At 43.9% G+C, this 19,630-nt stretch overlaps 1 protein-coding gene across 2 annotated transcripts in view; it reads left to right on the forward strand.

Annotated features, from left to right (window-relative positions):
* nlgn3a (neuroligin 3a) overlaps positions 1–15,858 on the forward strand; it is a 131,403-nt gene extending 115,545 nt beyond the window's left edge. For both annotated transcript variants that reach the window (XM_005719709.2, XM_005719710.2), the window contains 2 exons: positions 4,173–4,962; positions 14,624–15,858. In XM_005719709.2, coding sequence (XP_005719766.1) covers positions 4,173–4,962; positions 14,624–15,479 — 1,646 coding nt within the window. In that variant the 3' untranslated portion in view covers positions 15,480–15,858. The remainder of the gene's footprint in view (positions 1–4,172; positions 4,963–14,623) is intronic.
* The last annotated feature ends 3,772 nt before the right edge of the window (positions 15,859–19,630 follow it).

Here is a 19,630-nt window from a genome sequence, read left to right on the forward strand (position 1 = left end):
TGGAGGTAAGATGGCTCAGAGGATTCAAGCTCCGCTGAACGCAAGCTTATGTCTAATAATCAGCAGGGAAGGACTCAGCGTGGTCCCTCAGAAAAGGAGACTGCGTGAATGCAACAGAGAGGGAGGAAAACCAGGGCAGGGGATGGATTGAAGCAAGCAAAAAGAAGCAAGTTGTTAGCGAGGAGAAAAAGGAGAGAGAAATACATGTCCCCATGGCTACGTTATTTCTCCCCTGCGATGGCTTTTATGTGTTGGAGAAGAGTTTTGATAACATTTTGCTGCCTTGCATATTTTTGTCCATAATAGCTTTGAAAGTCGTGTAGGAATATTGGAAGGAAAAATGAATCGCCGACCTATGAAATGAGACCTAGCCGGTCCAAACTTACGAAGGTGTTCTTTGTTTTTTTCTTTTCCTTGTTGTTTGTGCGGATGGCATTTGGAGCGGTTCTGTGGGATGGATTTTGCCGTTAAAAACATCACGGCACCGCAGACTGATGAAACTCACCACTGACGCTTGAGTGCATTTTGCCAGCTGTTCCAGATTACAGAGTACAGTCATTTATCGCACTAACTGGCACCAGCATAGCATCCTTGTCCATTAACACAAACTGAACTCTCACACATGCCCGTAGCTGCCGCATAATACATCACAGTGATCCAAAGTACAACCACGTCATGCTACTCTCTCCACTGATGCAGGATTTGCTCATTAGTATCAGCACGTTATCCATATTGTTATTGTCAAAACAATGTTTAAACTTGTCTGAGCCTGTGGGTGTGTTTTAGTGTGTGTGGCTCTCCAACCGATGCGATGGTCATCACTGGCCCCAAGGTCAAGCTCTTTCTTTCTTATCATCAGTGAATTATCTCCACAAGCCACTCCACCAATACGGGGCCTGAACTACACGCCTGTTTAACGGGAGTCTAGCGAGGATGAAGTGTAGGGGGGGGGGCAACGCGGTCGAGGTCAGAAAACCACAGCGCAGAGGCGGCTGCGGGGCGACACAACAGCATTTTAGCAGGGGCCCAATGAGTGATTACCTTGCAGCTCCAGTCATAATTCAGCGTGACCTCAATCTGCCAGCAATGCTATAGTTTGATGGATCTGCTCACAGTTTGGGTGTCGGGTCCTCGCATGTCAAACACAGGCAGATAATAATCAGGCTATCTGTTGCTTTTACAAAATAAAACTTGGTGGATATTAATGCTGCGCGTGCGTTCGTGCACTTTCTGTTTAATTCACCCGGATGGCGCGTAAGGAATCACTGCCTCCGCAGGTGTCAGAGTAGATACTAGAGACAAAACGATGTCACAAATGGTTAATTCCCATCATGATGATGCCTGTCAACGGTTGCTCTATCCATCGACAGGCCCATCTCTTTGCTTTATCAATCAAAGTCAGCAAAAACATGCGTGGATGCACGTACACACACATGCAAACGCACAAGTGTGCTCTCACATATGCAGACATCCTCGTCCCAGTGTGGATAATTAGTGGATTCCCTCAGTGGGTGATAAAGCCTGTGCACTTCTCTCCTCTCTCTTTGACCTTCCCCAGTGAGCTTCCGACCACAGTGGGGCTCATCACACACAGCTCTAATACATATTTATCGGCCCAGTGACAGCTCTTGAGTGCTGGATTTATATGTTTCCTGACAAAACAATAGTAAACCCTTATTCATTCGTCCTTCTTTTCATCAACCAAAGCAGGAGATAAATCCAGGAGTGTCAACCTGGCTGTAGATTCCTCAGCAGCTGGCCATCTGTTGGTTGGTTGGGGTGTATCTGGACATGGGACCCAGCCAAGGTACACTCAAGCAGCTCTCTCCAATTACTGCAAACGGATTTGATATACGTATGTCTGTCAAATCGCCTTGGCAATCACAGGAACCTGTGCACTGGCAAACGTTTTCCTACAGCAACTTCTGATCAAAGACATTCAAAAAGTGGCTGTGGTATGGCTGGCGGCATTGGGATTCAGGACAGACTTCCTGCACCATGACTGGCTCTATTTGAACAGCGCAATCAGAGTTGAGATGTGAAGAGAGGCAATACCACTAAAGAGTGAGGGGAGGGGAAGGCGAGTGGAGAGGAGAGGAGGAGGAAGAAGAGGAGGGAGGGATGGCAGGATTAAGCCCCAGCCCACCCCCTACCCTCTCTCAGCCTCCAAGCGGCCATCTTTCATCTTGCGACTGCCCCTCTAATGCTTTCAAGTGGGCGAAGCCCTCGACATCTGCTTCCGCTCCGTGGGACACAGCACAGGCCACCGTCCTGCGGAGATGCACAACCACAGCTCAGTTCAAGGGGCACTGTGAGGCCAGCGCCACTGAAGGCGGAAGGTCTTATCCACATAGACAGAAAAACAAAGACATCAAAAATGACAGTGTGGCATGGGGGATTAAGTCAAAAACTTATATTCAGACAAGTAGAAAAATAGAATAGATCAGCTCTTGAAATAAACATTAAAATGCATCATATACTAGTGAACAGACTCACAACAGAAACGCTTTACAGTTCACTCACCCAGACACATTAATTCTACTTACTACTTGAGAACAAATAAATGTAAATAGCTCTGTAAATAAACACTCCGTCTTCGCCAAGAAGAAATAAACCCCCTGCCGCCTCTGATTAAGACTACCAAAGTGATATATCTGGCACTTAAGTCTGCTGTTTACCTCATAAACACAAAGATTTCAGCACAGCCACCCACACTGACGCTGAAAAATCACAAACTGAGTCTGCGTGCCTGTATGTTTCTCTGCTAGTCTTTTTGGCTTCAGTGTGGGATGTCTAATGACATTTTTTTTAATGCATGCCATTTCAGGAGTATTTCTTCCGCTGTGGCTTTCAATATCATGAGTTCACTGGAATTCCTTGACTCCGGCAATGATAGCGCCGTGAGCAATAAAGCGGCATGGTCAAGTGGTAGGAGCTTTGCCTCTGATTTTCTCTGAGATCAGTAAAATAGCACTTGTGATTTTCGAAAACCATATCTGGAGTGCAGATGAGTGGTGCTGTCGAGAACAGGGCGCTGCCGGTGATATGAGGGAGGCCTAACTGACACTAGGTGTGTGGAGGGGGGTGCATGTCGTTTTACCTTCACTCTTCTCAAATTTTCCAATTATTTCTAAGGAAATTATGTTTGTTGTTTTGGATTTGTTCCTTGATGAACAGTCATTTCAGATTTCCTTCATACATCAGTGCAGCTAAAATGTAATTTAATTTGCAAGAGCTCCCCGTGAGACTGTAAATGCATTCGCCTTGATTTCTGAACCACCTCCACCCCCTTTTCAAAACCCACACACAAGAAACAAACTTCCATGTAGATTCGTATAATGCGTGATCTGTTGACTCTTGTTTCAACATGTGTCTATTTCTGCAGCGCACAAGCAGGCGAGACCTTTTCTGTGCAGTCTGGTCTTCTTTCATTGCTTGCCACCGCAGTGTGTTCTAGTGCCAGTTTAAAAATTTGCAGCTACTTCTGCAAATGCAGTGAGCGGGAGTCAGGGTTTTTTTTTTATCATTATTATTTATAGAAATCCACCCACCCACTATGTTGAATTTAGTGGTCTTCCACATGGAAAAAATGTGAAAGACTTCAATTTTGCTATGTGAAAAAAACTGACATATAACTGATGCAGGGGTGCTATGCATATATAATGAGCGCAAAAAGTCTGTGTGTAATTGCTTCACCCAGTTTAAGCTACCTTGAAAAGAACGTTATCACAAGGAGGGGATGGGAAACAGAGTTCATATATTCTTAAATCAAACTGTGGTGCATGTGCATGAGGGAAGGCGTTAATATATTTTACGGTATAGACTTGTTTGCCAGCTTTGATTCATTTTCCGAGAGGGCACGTAGAGATGGATAGGGGAAGAGAGGATGACAGACAGAGCGCTGATTCTTTCCCATGTCTGCGAGCTGTCGGCGAGACCAGGCCATCTGCACATTCATTATCACGGCAGTGATTCCATTATTGTTCTGCATGGCAACAAGGACTTTTTCTGTCTGGCCTTTGTTATTCTTATCAACTGTGTAGCAGACAGCCCCCTTTTGATCATGGCAGCAACGAAATTAACTGCTATCATGTAGTATAGTGCATAACTGAATTATCCTTCAAAATAACAACAGTAAACATCATCTTGTCTCTTCTTGTGTCCTTGTGCAGGTCTGTTCCACAGGGCCATCATTCAGAGCGGCTCAGCCCTCTCCAGCTGGGCAGTGAACTATCAGCCGGTCAAGTATACGCGTCTCCTGGCAGAGAAGGTGGGCTGTAATGTGCTGGACACATCAGACATGGTGGACTGTCTGAGGAAGAAGAGCTCCAGGGAGCTGGTGGAGCAGGACATACAGCCTGCAAGGTACCACGTGGCCTTTGGACCTGTAATTGATGGTGATGTTATTCCCGACGACCCTGAGATCCTAATGGAACAAGGAGAGTTTCTCAACTATGATATTATGCTGGGGGTCAACCAGGGTGAAGGGCTCCGGTTTGTGGAGAACGTGGTGGATTCAGAGGACGGCGTATCTGGAAATGACTTTGATTTTTCTGTGTCCGATTTTGTGGACAGTCTTTACGGGTACCCGGAAGGCAAGGACACACTTAGGGAAACCATTAAGTTCATGTATACAGACTGGGCAGACAGGGACAATCCTGAGACCAGACGAAAAACGCTGGTGGCTTTATTTACTGACCACCAGTGGGTCGAGCCGTCGGTGGTTACGGCTGATCTCCACGCTCGCTATGGCTCGCCCACCTACTTCTACGCCTTTTACCATCACTGCCAGAGCTTGATGAAGCCCGCCTGGTCTGATGCCGCCCATGGCGATGAGGTGCCCTATGTTTTTGGAATTCCTATGATTGGTCCCACTGACCTTTTTCCCTGCAACTTCTCCAAGAACGATGTCATGCTGAGTGCTGTGGTCATGACCTACTGGACCAACTTTGCCAAGACTGGGTGAGCACTTTTTAGTTTTCCATCAGAGGGAAGCTACCATTGCCATTTAAATTACAAACGTATTCATAATGGTAGCAGCTTGATATTGATGTATGCCTATGTGCTCAAGTAGTCAATTTCCTGTTTGCTCATTTTCTACTCAGCAAAAGCACAGGATCAGTCAATTAATCAATTAGCTGTTATTTAAGTTATTTTCAGTTATTTTAATTGTTAAGCCTTTTTTTGTAAGAAAACAATGCAAAACACTTGTTTCTTTTGTATTGCTGTGACTGTTTGCTGGATAAAGCAGGACATTTAAATCGTACAAATATATTAGTAATTGATCAAAAATATGTTGCAGTCCTAGTATACAGTAACTTACATTTTTACCTGAAGCTTTACTCTCTAAAATTGATGACTGAGGTTTTACCCCGAGGGTTACAGAGTGTTATCTTAACTTAAGGCCAGCTCAGTAAGATGTTCTGGGCGAACATCTTACTGAGGAGCGATGGATGCATGCATGGATGCTGTTGATAGTTTATGTGTGGTTTTCTTGTGCTCGCTCTTCCTCCGGTAGCTTATTTCTACCACTCCATAGACCGTCTTAAGAGCATAAACTCACCAGCACAATCTGTAGTAGTTGTGCAGTGGTAAGAAACCATAAGGAACATGAACAGATAGCTACAAATGCAAAAGCTCATTTAACAGTGGATAGACTGGATATATTAATCTCTGATCTCAGATCAGGCAGGTGTTTGTGTTGTGTTTCCTCCTGCAGAAACACAGCGCTTCTCCACATTCCCCCTGGTTTGTGTTTTCTAACAACTGTACTTTTACATTTGTTAAACTAGTGCGCATGCAATTATGAACTTGCTAAGTTATTAATAGAAGGTTACAGATTTTTAAAAAAAAATCCTATTTCAGTTCTATTAATAGCACTTCTGTGCCGCAAAAAATGAGCTGCAGGAGAAAGGAAGCTCTACAATAGATTGTATAGGGCAGAAAAGGCATTTTTCAAGAGAGACATTTTTTCTGAGGTATTTTTTGCCCCGACTTCCTGGGTCTCAGTCTGAAAACCTGAGACATATTGAATGTGAGGAAGATTAAATGTTCCTGCAGAATGTGTGCTGTGCTATTCGTGCTTGGCTGCCTGTTTGGGTGCATGGCTGCCTGCCCTTCTGTATACTTGCGTCCATATGTGTATGTACTGTGGCTGCGTGTGTGCGTGTTTGGCTGGAAATACTATCTATGCTCTATTATACCGGGGACCAAAAGACACAAAGACTTATCAGGGAGGCATATCAAACTCTTGCCCTCAGCGGTATTGATTCCCTAAGCCTGGGCCCAGTCAATCACTCGTGCCCTGGGTGTCTCTTGCTCCCCACTATGCTCAATTTCCCCACCACCCATCACAAAACCGGACCATTTTGTATGACTACTAGTAATCATTTCTAACAACTTAAATTTAATTTGACAATCCCTGTTCCTAGAGGGGTATTGATCCCATCCTGAATGGGATGCCATCAGAAATCTTGTTCTGTTTTTTTATCTGTCTCTACATCATCTGCCATCCAATCAGGTGGCATTTACATCCAATCGTCTGGCTGATAGGACCTTGAGCTGCTAATGGCTGACTAGTGCAGATGGACTGATGTCGGAAAGCACCGAAGTCCATCAGTGATGCCCGGACAGCTGTCTCCTCTGCCTGGCAGCCATTTTGTGTCAACACACACAAAGCTGCATTTGTAGATGCGCGCAGATTGATTTTCGTTTTTCTTTTTCTTTTTTTTTAACTTGTCATTTCAAGAAAGTGATCTGGTCTCATGAGAGGAGACAATGTGTTTAATCTAAATGACAAACAGAAGTTTGAGGTCTCGAGTTAACAATGCACGGTGCTTATGTCTCTGATCTTGGATCTTGTGATGTCACCGAAATTAATTCTGATGAAGGATGACAGCATGTCTGCCATGCCTATATCCAGTCAGACTCAACACAGCGCCGTGGGCAGTGAGCCTGCTGTAACCCTAACCTAGCCTTCACCCTGGCATGCGCCAAGAGTAGAAAAAGCAAACTGCACTTTACAACTGACCCCATGTCAGTTTTGTAGATTTCCATGTCACTGATTGATTGAGATTAGGGGCAGAGCAGCGAGAGGATAAACCGGTTCTAGATCTGTGTTCACCATGTTATGGGTATCTGTCCTGTGGTGTGTCGCCTTGGCCTGTCTCCAGATAGAAAGATTACAGGCTAACCACAATTAGGCACTCAGATGGTAAAGAGCCCAGGATTAGATGCCAGCAGAATAAAAACTCACCGTGCTGCTTTAAAGGGTAATTTTACCCAGGCCTATGTAAAGGAATCTACCATAACTCTTAAAGGAGGGGGGAATTGAGGATTTAAGATATTTCCCACAGACTCTGAAGTTCGTGCCTCTCATTTAGACCACGTGAGGGGATATCACTCTCTTCTAACACCACCCAACGCAATCTGGCTCAGGAGGACGTATTTTTAATTAAGACCCAACTGAATTGGCTTCGCCTTCATGGCTCGTCCAACAGCCATCTCGCCTGTATCTGCAGAGTAGCTCTCGCTCCCCTTCCAGATGTTCATAATGAACTGACCCAGATTGCACTTCCTGCCCCTGTCTCTAAATCGGCTGTAAGAACATGTGTGACACGATGTCGAAACACTTGGGCTGCATGTCAACAGTGGGTATCATAGCAGCATTCCCCCCAAAGCTCTTCCTGTCCCTGGCTCTCTTGTGTCATCTTTACAGGGCAAATCCCTTCCCATGCCCTTTTTTTTTTCCTCCATCAGCATCAGTGAAGCATAAAAGCATACAGAGTGCACACTGTCAAATCTTCTTAGTGTGTGTGCGCACATGTGTGCGGGTGTGATTGTGAGAGCCAGAGCGAGAGTGTGCGTTTACACTATGGGGCCGTTCTTTCCCAAGAGTCAGAGATGTTTCCGAAGCGCAGGGATTTGCTCAGCTCTGAGTTTTTTTTTTCTGGCTGCAACATTTGTTTTACTATTGACTAGCAAAAATTGGCCTGGGCTTTGTTGCCACAACAACTTCATCTGAACTGTATTGTCAAAACTTTGGTTTTCTTTTTTTTTTCGCGCACAAGTCTACTGCGACTGATGCGAGCACAGCAGCGACACAACTTTACACAAAAAAGAAAGAAAGAAAGAAAGAAAGAAAGAAAGAAAGAAAGAAAGAAAGAAAGAAACTTTGGCAGAAGTCTTCAGAAAAAGCCAGGATGATGAAAGGCCTGGAAAAGATCAATCATTATATATCATTAGTGCTAGAAATTTGTTGGTCCATCTTTATACTTGTTTTTATCCTGCTGGCTTGTGCTCATTTCCCCAGTTCTGTGTCTGAGCTCTGCCACATGCAGTGCTGGGTATAGCTAGGTAGTTAGAGAGCAGAGCGCTGTCACGTGTTGTTGTTTTTTTTATTCTCCTCCACAGATCCCCCATTCCTCTCTCACTCTCTCTCTCATTATTCTATACAGTCATGTATTACGATCACAGTGTGAGCTAAAATATGCACCATTGATTGGTTTGGTGACAAAGGCTGCCAACTAAACAAATGTAGACAGAAGTAACTACACTGTGTCTGTGGTACAGTGTTACAGCCAGCACTCTGATTTACAACACTGCTGGTTGATTTTTCTTTTGTTTTCCTCCTACTTGTCAATCGAACACTCCTCTTCTGTAGGATTAACAACACACATACATCAGCTGTTTCTCCTGTCTGACCTCATTCACGCAAAGCTTCAGCCTTTTTTTCCTTTTTTTTACCCCAGCTGTCTAGTAGTTACATCATTCAACTCTGATCTCCCTCTTTGTCCTTCGTCTGGATTATCCCTGGTTCTCTTCAGTTTCCTTCGTTAGGCCCAACCGACTAAACCTGCACCGGGAGTACTGAATGCTTGGCATTGTCGAAAAGCTCAGCCCCCAACAGCAACCTACCTACTCCATTAAATAGGCACTCACTTGATAGGAGATTTGTAGCCAATATCCTGATTTGCATTAGAGAAGGTAAGGAAGTGGTGTGGCTTGTTAAGGGGCCGGGATGCCATTGATCGGTGTCCATGCTGTGCAGTGAATGTAATGAGAGGAGGGCCGCAGGGGAGGAGAAGAGGAAGTAGATCTGCATGTATGCGTCTGCGAATAAGTGGTTGTCAGGTTAAAACATGAATAATATTCTTAAACGTATTCATGTAAAATGATCTTCAGACGTAGCTTAAAGCTCCCGATTGTTCAAAAAAAAAAAGGACAAAGTGAAAGTAGGGAAAGTTTTGTGAGAGCCAGGAGAAGCGTTTTTTTTTTTTCTTCGCTGCCACTCATCTAATCAAACAAATCAATGGCATCTATAACAGGGAGCGGCCCCAGAGCTGTGTCCTCCAACACTTCTGCACACCCCAAAGTCACAGCGCCTCGCCCCGCATCACTTAGCCTGCTGAACCGAAGGCTGCCATTAAATATGAACCTCGCATCACTCAGCCCCATGTCCCACCGTGCAACCACATGAAGGGCAAAAGAGCACAGCCTGATAATTTGCCTGTTCAGCGCTGAGGATGCCCCCCTCCAGCCCATCCCATACACTGAACCAAGACGAAGTCTACAAACAGAATGAGACTGAGTGTATTTCTTCAAAATTTCAAACACAGTGTCGGGGGAAAAGATCTGGTAACCTTCTCATGGAGTGAAAATTACAATTAGTTCCTTACTTTGCGTCACCTGGTAAGGAGATAAACAACTGCAGGGGATGAATTTGTTACGCAACAATGACAACAATACCAAAGAAAGCTTTTTTTTCTGCAGCCTAGCAAAATGAGCATCAGTGCCGTTAAATTAATGCATGCTCCTTGGTATATATATATATATATAAATTGAGAAGCTATACTGAGCTCAGGATTCAGAGACCTTGAGTGCAGTGAAAATAGATTCTTGTCTTCCGCCTTAGGGCACGTAAACGTGTCTTTTCAGATTTGGTGATGGCTAGGTCTATGATCATTCAAGCGCTTCAAATTACATCAGGATGAAAAGGGGAAGGAGGTACACCGGGAATGAAAAAAGAAAGAAAATGATATTCATTCTCCCCCCTTATCTACCTTTTACATCAGCGCTTGCAGATAGAGCTCGGAATAAGTAATGAGCTCCGGTCCCATTCTGCCACATGTGTAGGCAGAGCCGAGAGTCGTGTCTGTCATCCAGGTGGCACGGCTTCATATAGCAGAACTGCTTAACACTTTTAATATCAGCCGGGAGAGGCCCATTGTCCTCACCACAGAGCGTGAACAGCTTTGTGAAATGTGACATGTCTTGTGTTTAAGTGCTTCACTTGTTCAGTCCAAGAGGTTATTGTACCATAATGTGGCCCAAATCCAGTACAATCACACACACACAGATGTGCACATGCAGGCACACAGGCTGACAGTCGCGAGATGAAATCCAAATTCTCCATCAATCATAAATAAGAGCACATGGGAACACTTAAATACGCTTGACAGGCCAAGGTTAGCAGGGGTCAGCAGGTCACTGAGATTGGTGGTGGCGGGAGGTTGTGACGAGGAGATGAAGGCGATAGTTTATACTACCACGGCCATATGAACACATCAGAGGAAATCTGAAAGGCCATTAAAACGCCTGCTTTTATGGGTGTAATAATCCCTCTCCTCTGCCTGGGAGTCCAGCCACAGCTTCAGTGGCCATCCCCAGATTAGGTGGGAGGTTTGACAGGAAGCAGGCTATCAGCTAATGCAGGGGAGCTCTGACAGCACCAACAGGACCACAAACATCACATTATGCCAGGGCTCTTCATGCAAGTCACACTAGGCATTCGCCACAGAGCTGAACGCATGCGGTGAGACGGGACAACAGTGCATTTTGCAGAGTTTTGTACCCAGACTGATGTTATGTTTAAAAGTGAAAAGAGCTGGTGATCACAAGATTTGGCTTTAATCTGAGTTTATTCAGACACTTCAAATGAATAGCTACACACCCTCCCATTTAATATCAGCTTGCCAGAAGTGTTTGAACAGGTTAAAATTGTTTTTTAATATATGTTTTAATTTTTTTAACGACAGTGAAAATTCACTGGCGTAACTTCTAATTAGCATCCGAATTAGACACTGGAACTCCTTTAAAGTGTCTTTTTTATTTATTTTTATTAATTGGCCTCTGGGCCTGAGGCCCGGTCCTCTCTGGCACAGCTGGCTGCCGGCAGAACCCGTTGGCACGTTAGTGCAACCCCCTCTGGCCTCTGCTCCATGGCTGCTGGGTGACCTCTCGTTTGGGGCTCTCCTCAGCTCTTCCCAGGAGGGTGGCACGGTTGCCCCCCTGGTGGTCCTCCTCGGGTCCTCGTATTCTGGGGCCTCTGGATGTCTGGGGCCTGGATCTCCTCCATACCTGCTTCATGCCCTGGGGGATGGGGCTATGGCTCCCCACACTCCCTAGCAGATTGTTACATGGAGAAACCTTTTGAATACAAGCGTGCTGATGCACACAGGTGTACACACGGGTGTTCACAGACACAAACTACACCTTTCTTGGCTGCTACCTCAAAGCACATTGTGCGCTGTTGATCTTGCGTACTGCTCAATAACATGTAATATTTAGTATCTACTGTTATCTACTGTTAGCTAGTTTATTGTGATGCAGTTGTATTTATTATGTTGCTCTTTTTTGTTTGTTTTCTCTTCTGTTTTTTCTTATCTCCATACGTGATCAAGGTGTTTTGTTTTTTTCCTTTTTTTCCCCCCCCCCCTTTCTTACCATCTCTTCTCCCCTCTATTTTTCTTTCTCTCCCTCTTTCTTTCATTCTTTCTCCCTGTCTTATCCCCCAATCATGTCTGTCCCATCTGTAACAACCGAAATAAAATAAAATAAATACATAATTATAATAAAGGTCAATCAAATGGACCAATATGGCAAGGCCATGATGATCCAATTGGTAAAGTAAATCCGCTTGGCATCTTTCTTGGCCTTGAGACAACAATTCTGATGGCTAAAGATCCAAACGGGACAGGCAAAAAAAAAAACAAAAGTGTCTCTATTATCTTTACATGTTAAGCACAGTATCTGCTGAAGCATCATACTATTTTTTCCATGCATACATGCTAAACAAAGATTAAAAAAACACTTCCCAACAAAACCTGGCACCTTCATTCTTGCTGAATATATTAAAGCCTATTGTGTTGGATTTTACAGTAGACCTGTTATAAGATGAGCATGCAGTTCAGACAGGTTGGCACCTGTAGAGACTTTAACAAATGATTACAGCACTATTTTACCACAGATGGAGAGCACAGCAGCACAGCACTCAAGAAACAGTCAATCTGACAACGGCGCACAGCAGCACCCACTGATACAAATCGAACAGGGTAACCTAGTTGCCCTCGCTACACTGACTAGTAAAGCTTGAGTTCAGATCACTCCCTGTGACTCTGCAGCTCAGGGCAGCACTTCAAAGCCACACAGGAGCCCAAAGTTGAGCAGCAGTGGTAGAAATTGTTCAAAGGAATGTAGCCTGTTTACTATTGACTTTGCAACAATTACCCAAGCATATGTGTGTGTAATTAGATAAGGCAGCCAGTTGTTCTCTAATGCGGCAAATCAAATTAACTAAAGATGCCACATTGATTTCTTTGTGTTCCCTAAATTATTCATCTACACTTGCACTGAACCAGCCAGCCAGCCACCAAAGAGCTTTTCTAACTCCTCTGCACCACCACTCCCTTGCACTCCCCACATGCACATGCTGATTGTTTTGTGAGATCTGTCAGAGGACAGTTGCAATATTTGTGCCATCACCATTCAGCAAATTGACCTTCCAGAAAAGAGAGTATTTATGGTGTTATGGAAATAAAGAATTCCCATTAAATGCAGCAGTGTCGATATCCATCCTTCTTGTCGATGCGCATGCACGTGTGTAAGATAGAGGGCGAGAGCCTGTGCTTGCATGGGTGTGTGCACACTGGTGCACTCTTGCAAGAATTCATGCAGCACGCAGGCTGCAGACAGCTACGTCTGAGGCGGCTCCATTGACATCCTGTTCTCTGGCATGTTGCGCACGGGGAGATCAATATGACCTTACCTCCACCACCTACTCCTTTGAAACTTAATTACTGATATTCAGCTACAAAGTCATCATAGTCTGCCTGTCAATATTCATCGGGGATCATTACGGGCCTAATAAAAGAGGTTATTTACGGGCCGCTCTGCTGACACCAGCCGTGGTCGAAGGAATTCAGCTCCAGCCGTCTCAATTTGCTCTACCTCTCTCGGTCTTTTTTTCTCGTTCTCCTTCTCTATCTCTCTCTCTCACTTCTCCCAGAAGCACTGACCTGAAAAAGAAAAATTGACAGCAGAAAAACGAACAGGAGAGAGGATGGAGGTTGAATTCTTCTGGCATGGCTGTTAATTCTCTTAGCCATGTTTGGTGGTTTTTCAGCCAGTGCCAAAAAAAAAAGAAAGAACAGGAAAAAAACACAACACTGTAGCCACTATATCCCTAAATCCCCAGCTAAATTTGATCTTTGCTTGCCACTGACATTGCAGTCAGATCCACAAAGGGATATTTCATGATATTTAGAGAAATGTCACACTGCTCCTTGCCTCCTTGCAACAGCGCAAGTTTTAACATCACCGCTCCAACATCAATTATTGGGTTTTCGTGGCTACAGGACAATTCTTTCATCACTACCAGAAGCAATATTCTGGGTCACAGAACTCCCACTTCTGACATTGTACGGCAACAAAGAGTTGTGTGATTGTCGGAGATTGCTATATGTTAATTTGTTCAATAAATCAATAGCTTCACTGTAATTGAAATGGCTGGTCATTTGAGGCAGCATGTTGAAAACCGAAAAGTGGAACAGTGAACTCTGTAGATCACAGGAAGTACTGCATCCAGAAGAAGATCTTTCCTTTTTGTCTGTCATGCTCAGTCTCATAAACATCCATTCGCTCTCATGCATGCAAACATCCTGATATCCATGCATGCACACACATATATGGACACACAGGGCTAAGCAGTTCCTTTAGTATCTTGATTAATATGGTCCACTTTACATCAGCACATTGGATGCCAATGCACACTGTGCCGTCTTCCCTAAGCAATTAGCGAAACGGCTCCACCAGCGTTGGATTATCAACAACAAGATGCCTCCTGACGCGAGCCCTAAAGCCTGCTGACTTATTCATATGTGTTTACTTTAAAAGGCTTTGCCCTGTTTTTTGTAGGTGGGCTGCCTTAGAAATGAAATAAGAACAACATCCGGAGAGAGAAGAGAAGGGGAGGGGGGTTATGCTCAAAGAGGTGTCCAAAAGCAGAAAGACATTTGGGAAAATATAATATGAAATTGTTCTCAACTCATTCATTAAGAAGAAAGCATATATATATACACAACAGCATGCACACGCAAATCCAATATAACCAGGAGGATTTGGCTGGTCGATGCGAGTTTGTGCTTTTGCTGTTGTGGATTTCACTGAGCAAAATCAATGAATTCTCCACTAGCTGAACCCCTTTCACGCCAAAATATGAGCTGTGAATCACATGCTTGTATTTTTAGTTTTTTTGGACGTTTCCTATCCCACATGAATGTCAGAGCTTGAATAATTTAATGTACTCTCAGAATCACATTTAACAGTCTCTCTTTCTTGTCTCCAGGGATCCCAACAAACCAGTTCCCCAAGATACCAAGTTCATCCACACCAAGGCCAATCGCTTCGAAGAGGTGGCCTGGTCCAAATACAACCCCCAGGATCAGCTTTACCTGCATATTGGCCTGAAGCCACGTGTGCGCGATCACTACCGTGCCACCAAAGTGGCCTTCTGGAAACACCTAGTGCCCCATTTGTACAACCTCCACGATATGTTCCACTACACTTCCACCACCACCAAAGTGCCGCCCCCAGAGACCACGCAGAACACACTGTCCACCAAAAGGCCCAATGGGAAAAATTGGCCATTCAACACCAAGAGGCCACCTATGTCACCGGCCTACAACAGTGAGGACAAAGACTCCTGGGGCGATGATGAGGAGACAAGGCCGCTGGTTGTAGAGAACCCTCGGGATTATTCTACAGAGCTCAGCGTCACTATCGCTGTTGGGGCCTCGCTGCTGTTCCTCAACGTCCTGGCCTTCGCAGCCCTCTACTACCGCAAGGACAAGCGGCGGCAGGACTCCGGCCACGGGCAGCCCAGCCCGCAGCGGCAGACCACATCCAACGACATTGGCCACCACGCGCCGGAGGAGGAGATCATGTCATTGCAGATGAACCAGACGCACCATGAGTGTGAGGCTGGGAACAGCAATGAGGGGGCACTGCGCCTGGCCTCGCTGCCCGACTACACGCTCACACTCCGGCGCTCTCCGGACGACATCCCCCTGATGACCCCCAACACCATCACCATGATCCCCAATTCCTTGGTAGGCATGCCCAACCTGCACCCCTACAACACCTTCACAACTGGCTTCAACTCCACCGGCCTGCCTCACTCTCACTCAACCACCCGCGTATAGCTTTAAGGAGGCATGGGGCAGCCGGCGAAAAACGGGGAGGGGAGGAAGAGGCGGCGGTGCAGGGGTGGAAGAGGAGGAGCGGTCCGGATGAACGAATGGAGGAGAGGATTGTGTTTTATAAATATCACAGGGAGGGGGAGGGCCGTGAGGGGGGGTGGGAGAGGAGGGGAAGGGCATCAGTCAGATTAAAACGTGAGGAGATTTAACACGACTTTTACTACGAGGAGAGTTGCTGAGAGCTCTCCGTGGATGTCAAGTTGTGCAGAGCTGCCAAAATCAAACTGCTTCCCTTCTCCCGACCAGGAGAGAAGGGGGGTTGCGGGGTCTTTCTGCAGTGTTTTTTTCTAAAATAATCATTTTAAAAGCCTTTTTAAGCAGACTGAGGAGATATCAACAGTTTTTTTTTCTTGAATTCATAACAAAAAAAAACAAAAAACAAAGAGTAGTGCTTTTTATTTCCCATCCCTTTTCCTCCTGCGGGAGACACGTCTAGAACAATGGCCTCTACGTCGATATTCACGAAATGTTTTTAATTGCTTCTTTGTTTTGTTTTACGTTTCAATGCCTTACAAAAAGCTTGTTGTTGTTGGGTTTTTTTGTCATTATTTCTATTCCCCGAGACTATTCCATGTGGGGTGTGTTGCAAACAGTTGAGACTCAAAGATGAGAGACTGAATCCAGGATGGGAATCTAGAGGATATGCAGATGTAGAGATTTTTAAAATCCATTTTGGGCAACTCATTCTTTTTTTTTTTTTTCTGTTGCGTATCAACACAACAGCCACCCAAATGGTGTTTTTTCCTTTTCTTTTTTTTTCAAGCTCATATAGAAATGATTTGTCTGGGACAGCTCTTGCCAAGAGATGAGAAGGCAGAGATAAACACTATGTTACTGTGATTGTTTCGTTAAGAGAAAAGTGCATCTTTTACAGCCAATTTATCTGTTCAAGCTATCCGATATTATCTCCACGAGGTGTGCACGTGCACATGCTGCTTAGAGCACCTGTGTGTTTGTGTGCATGTGAACATGATTTCTCATTCCTTTGCGTGCAAGCGCGGTCAGGAGCGTGAGATAAAGGAAGAGACACATTGTCGGAACTTGCAAGCTCAAGAGTTGCGAGAGAGCGAGAACGGGTGTGTGTGCGTGTGAGAACGAAAGTGTGCGAGCGAGTGAGTGTGTGTGTGTGTGTGTGTGTGGGTCCGTGCACCTTTTTTTTTTGTTTGTAGGTTATATTGTGTGGTTATGGGTGGGGGGACGGGGTGTTGGGGGCTGAGTACCTTCCCATGTTGTTGATTTCGGTTCATCCACCAGTAGTGTTTCTGCTGCGTCTCTGGGTGTCTGTCTTTGCAAAATAGCACTTTTGTTATTTTTAAAGTTATATATGTCTAATTTTTTGCTTAAAGATTACAAAATAAATCTATTATTTTATGTGTAAGAGAAAAAAAATAGCTAAAGATTCAACTGAACTAACTGACATGATTCCATTGACTTTGTAAGAGTTCCTCTTCGAAAGCAGACAGTGGCCTGTTTGCACTGAATAAACCTACATCAGTGCACACTTGTATTTCTTTGAATATATATATATAAATATGGGCATACATACATGTATGTATAGGGCTTCTATGAAGATATATTTCCCACTTAAAAAAAACAACAACAAATATTTAAAACTCTTTTTAGACTGAAAAGCACCAACGCAATTAGTTTCTTTGTACTGTTGTGATTTGAAACATACCAAGCCAAGACCTCTCCAGGTGTCTTTGTAGGAGCTCTATATGTATATTTATGTATAAAATATTTAATATTTATTTATGTATACCAGATGCATACATGCTGATTGTGCCATGTGCCAAATTAAAACTTTAAAAAATGAACAATATAAAGTTTCACTAAACTTTTTTTCCCTCTCTTGATCAAAGTTCTTTTCCTTCCTATTATGACTTTTTATTATTTCCATTTTGAATGAGTTAAAAAAGAAATAGTCTTGCAGCAAGTGCAAGGCTCCCCCCCAGGACTTCCTCTCTACCTCCCCTCTTCCTCTTTCCCCTCCTCCCCCTCCTCCTGCCTCTCTCCTTTTCTCTCACTGAAACCTTTGAGAAAAACAGGCTAACAGCTTGGGGCCTATCTGCGTGCATAACCCCAGATTTTACTGTAATTCATGCAAAGTAGTGCTGCAGCAATGGGAGATTGTGAAAAGATTGCCTTGATGTACTCACAGTGCATCCTATTATGTGTTATTCTCGAGGTGAAAACTGGAGTTATTGATTCTGTGAGTAAAACTGACAATTTTCATTAAGTATCTTGGCGTCACACAGATTGTCTCCCGAGTTACAGCGAAATGCAGTAATGCGACCCAACTAGTGATCCAAGATCAGCGCTGCAATTTTCAGAGACTTCATGCACACAGACTTCACCATTTTTATGAAGTATTCCATTACAGCTTCCTCTGGTATTTAATGATTGGAGGTGTAGCAGAGCGAGAAGCACAGTCTGGTCAGCTTATCACCGATCCTGCCAGTAGCAGAAAGAGAGAAATGGGTTATTTGAGGGAAATTGCTCTGAGACTGATCTATACGAGTCATCTTGTTTTTTGCTCATCTTGCTTTATTTGGGAATCACCTACTAATCAGCCGCTCGCTTCAACTGAACCACATCTTCTAAGAAAGGAACAAGCAGCTGGTTTCTACCTGGAGCGCTCTTGTGCACACAGAAAACACTTTATAAGGCGTCCATAACTATAAACTGGACAATGCAGTCACCAAACATTGTGGCATTGATTTATAGGCTGCATATCAAAAGATGGAAGTGGCTTCCAGACCTAAAAAGTAACAATAATGCAGATCTATCTTAAACCTGTATTCTTTCTACTGACCAGGATTAGGGGGTGATTCCTCTGCTGGCAAAAAAGAAGTGAAATTATAGAAATAGAAATATCTAAGAAAAATGACTCTTCTGCTTACTTGAACTTTGACCTAATTAAACAGTCCCTAGGTTCAAGTAATGCTGAATATTAGATGAGGTTGATCTTGTAACTGCCATTATTTAAGAATCAATTAGAAAGCAAGGCACGGTTTAGGTTTTGCCTACTTTGAGATTTCCATGGTGCTACATTATGAGCATGCTGCATTTCTCAATAATATTCATCAATCCTTTGGAGCACCCAGTTTCAAGAAACTGCCAAAGTCCTCCTCTTAATATAACTTTACTAACAAACTGGTGTGTCCTTTTCAATATACAGTCTTTGCATTGATTACACTTTGTTGAGCGAAGCTGTTTTTCAAATATTTCTGATTGTGAAATATGTGCACTCCTTTATTACTGAAGTCCATAAAGGGTTGATTCATTCAGTCATTTAAAAACATCTTCAAACTTTTATGAGAACTTATATTTCTGCTGCGCCCTCAATATAATATATAGTATACTTCAATATAATAAAAGTAAGTTAAATTTTGTTTGTGGGGCTCTAGGCAGGAAAATAAGCGTGTTTTGAATATAATAAAAACAAAAATGTGAGATCTAGTTACTGAAACACTGCTTACGAAATCCACAAAAGACACTCTTTGGACTGGAATTTTTAGGGAGCATTTCTTTGACAGAATGTTCACAGTGAGCTCTGTTGAGTATTCCAGCATCACATTTTGTCAGTTTTCCATTGCTGTAGTCATTATCTTTAGATTGCATCAGCTCATGTGTGACCCACACTTACAACTTGGCTAACTATATCACTATATTGGTTATAAATACTATAGATTCTTAGAGGGCAGTAGCTGAACCACTGATTGGGCATAACAATATGAGCATAACAATATATCACTGACACTGAATAACAGTGATTTTCTCTTCATCACAGAACCTGTTTATTTGTGGGACATACTAGGGAGAAAGTGAACATTGCGTCCTCAAAGTTGATGTGTTAGAAGCAGGAAAAATGGGACAAATTATGAAGGCTAGGCAACTGGGTCAGAGCATTTCTAAAACTGCAGTTCTTGTTAGGTGTTCCCAGACTTCAGTGGACAGTGTCGGTCAAAAGTGGTCCAAGAAAGGAACAGTGGCGAACCAGCGACTGGGTCATGATTGGCCAAGGCTCACTGATTACTGCACTTATCTGGGGAACACCTGGCACAAGGACTTATTATGGGAAAAAGGCAAGC

Source organism: Pundamilia nyererei, unplaced genomic scaffold (assembly GCF_000239375.1).
Source record: "Pundamilia nyererei isolate P.nyererei 1_Seehausen unplaced genomic scaffold, PunNye1.0 scaffold00001, whole genome shotgun sequence".
In the NCBI taxonomy this organism is placed as follows: Eukaryota; Metazoa; Chordata; class Actinopteri; order Cichliformes; family Cichlidae; genus Pundamilia; species Pundamilia nyererei.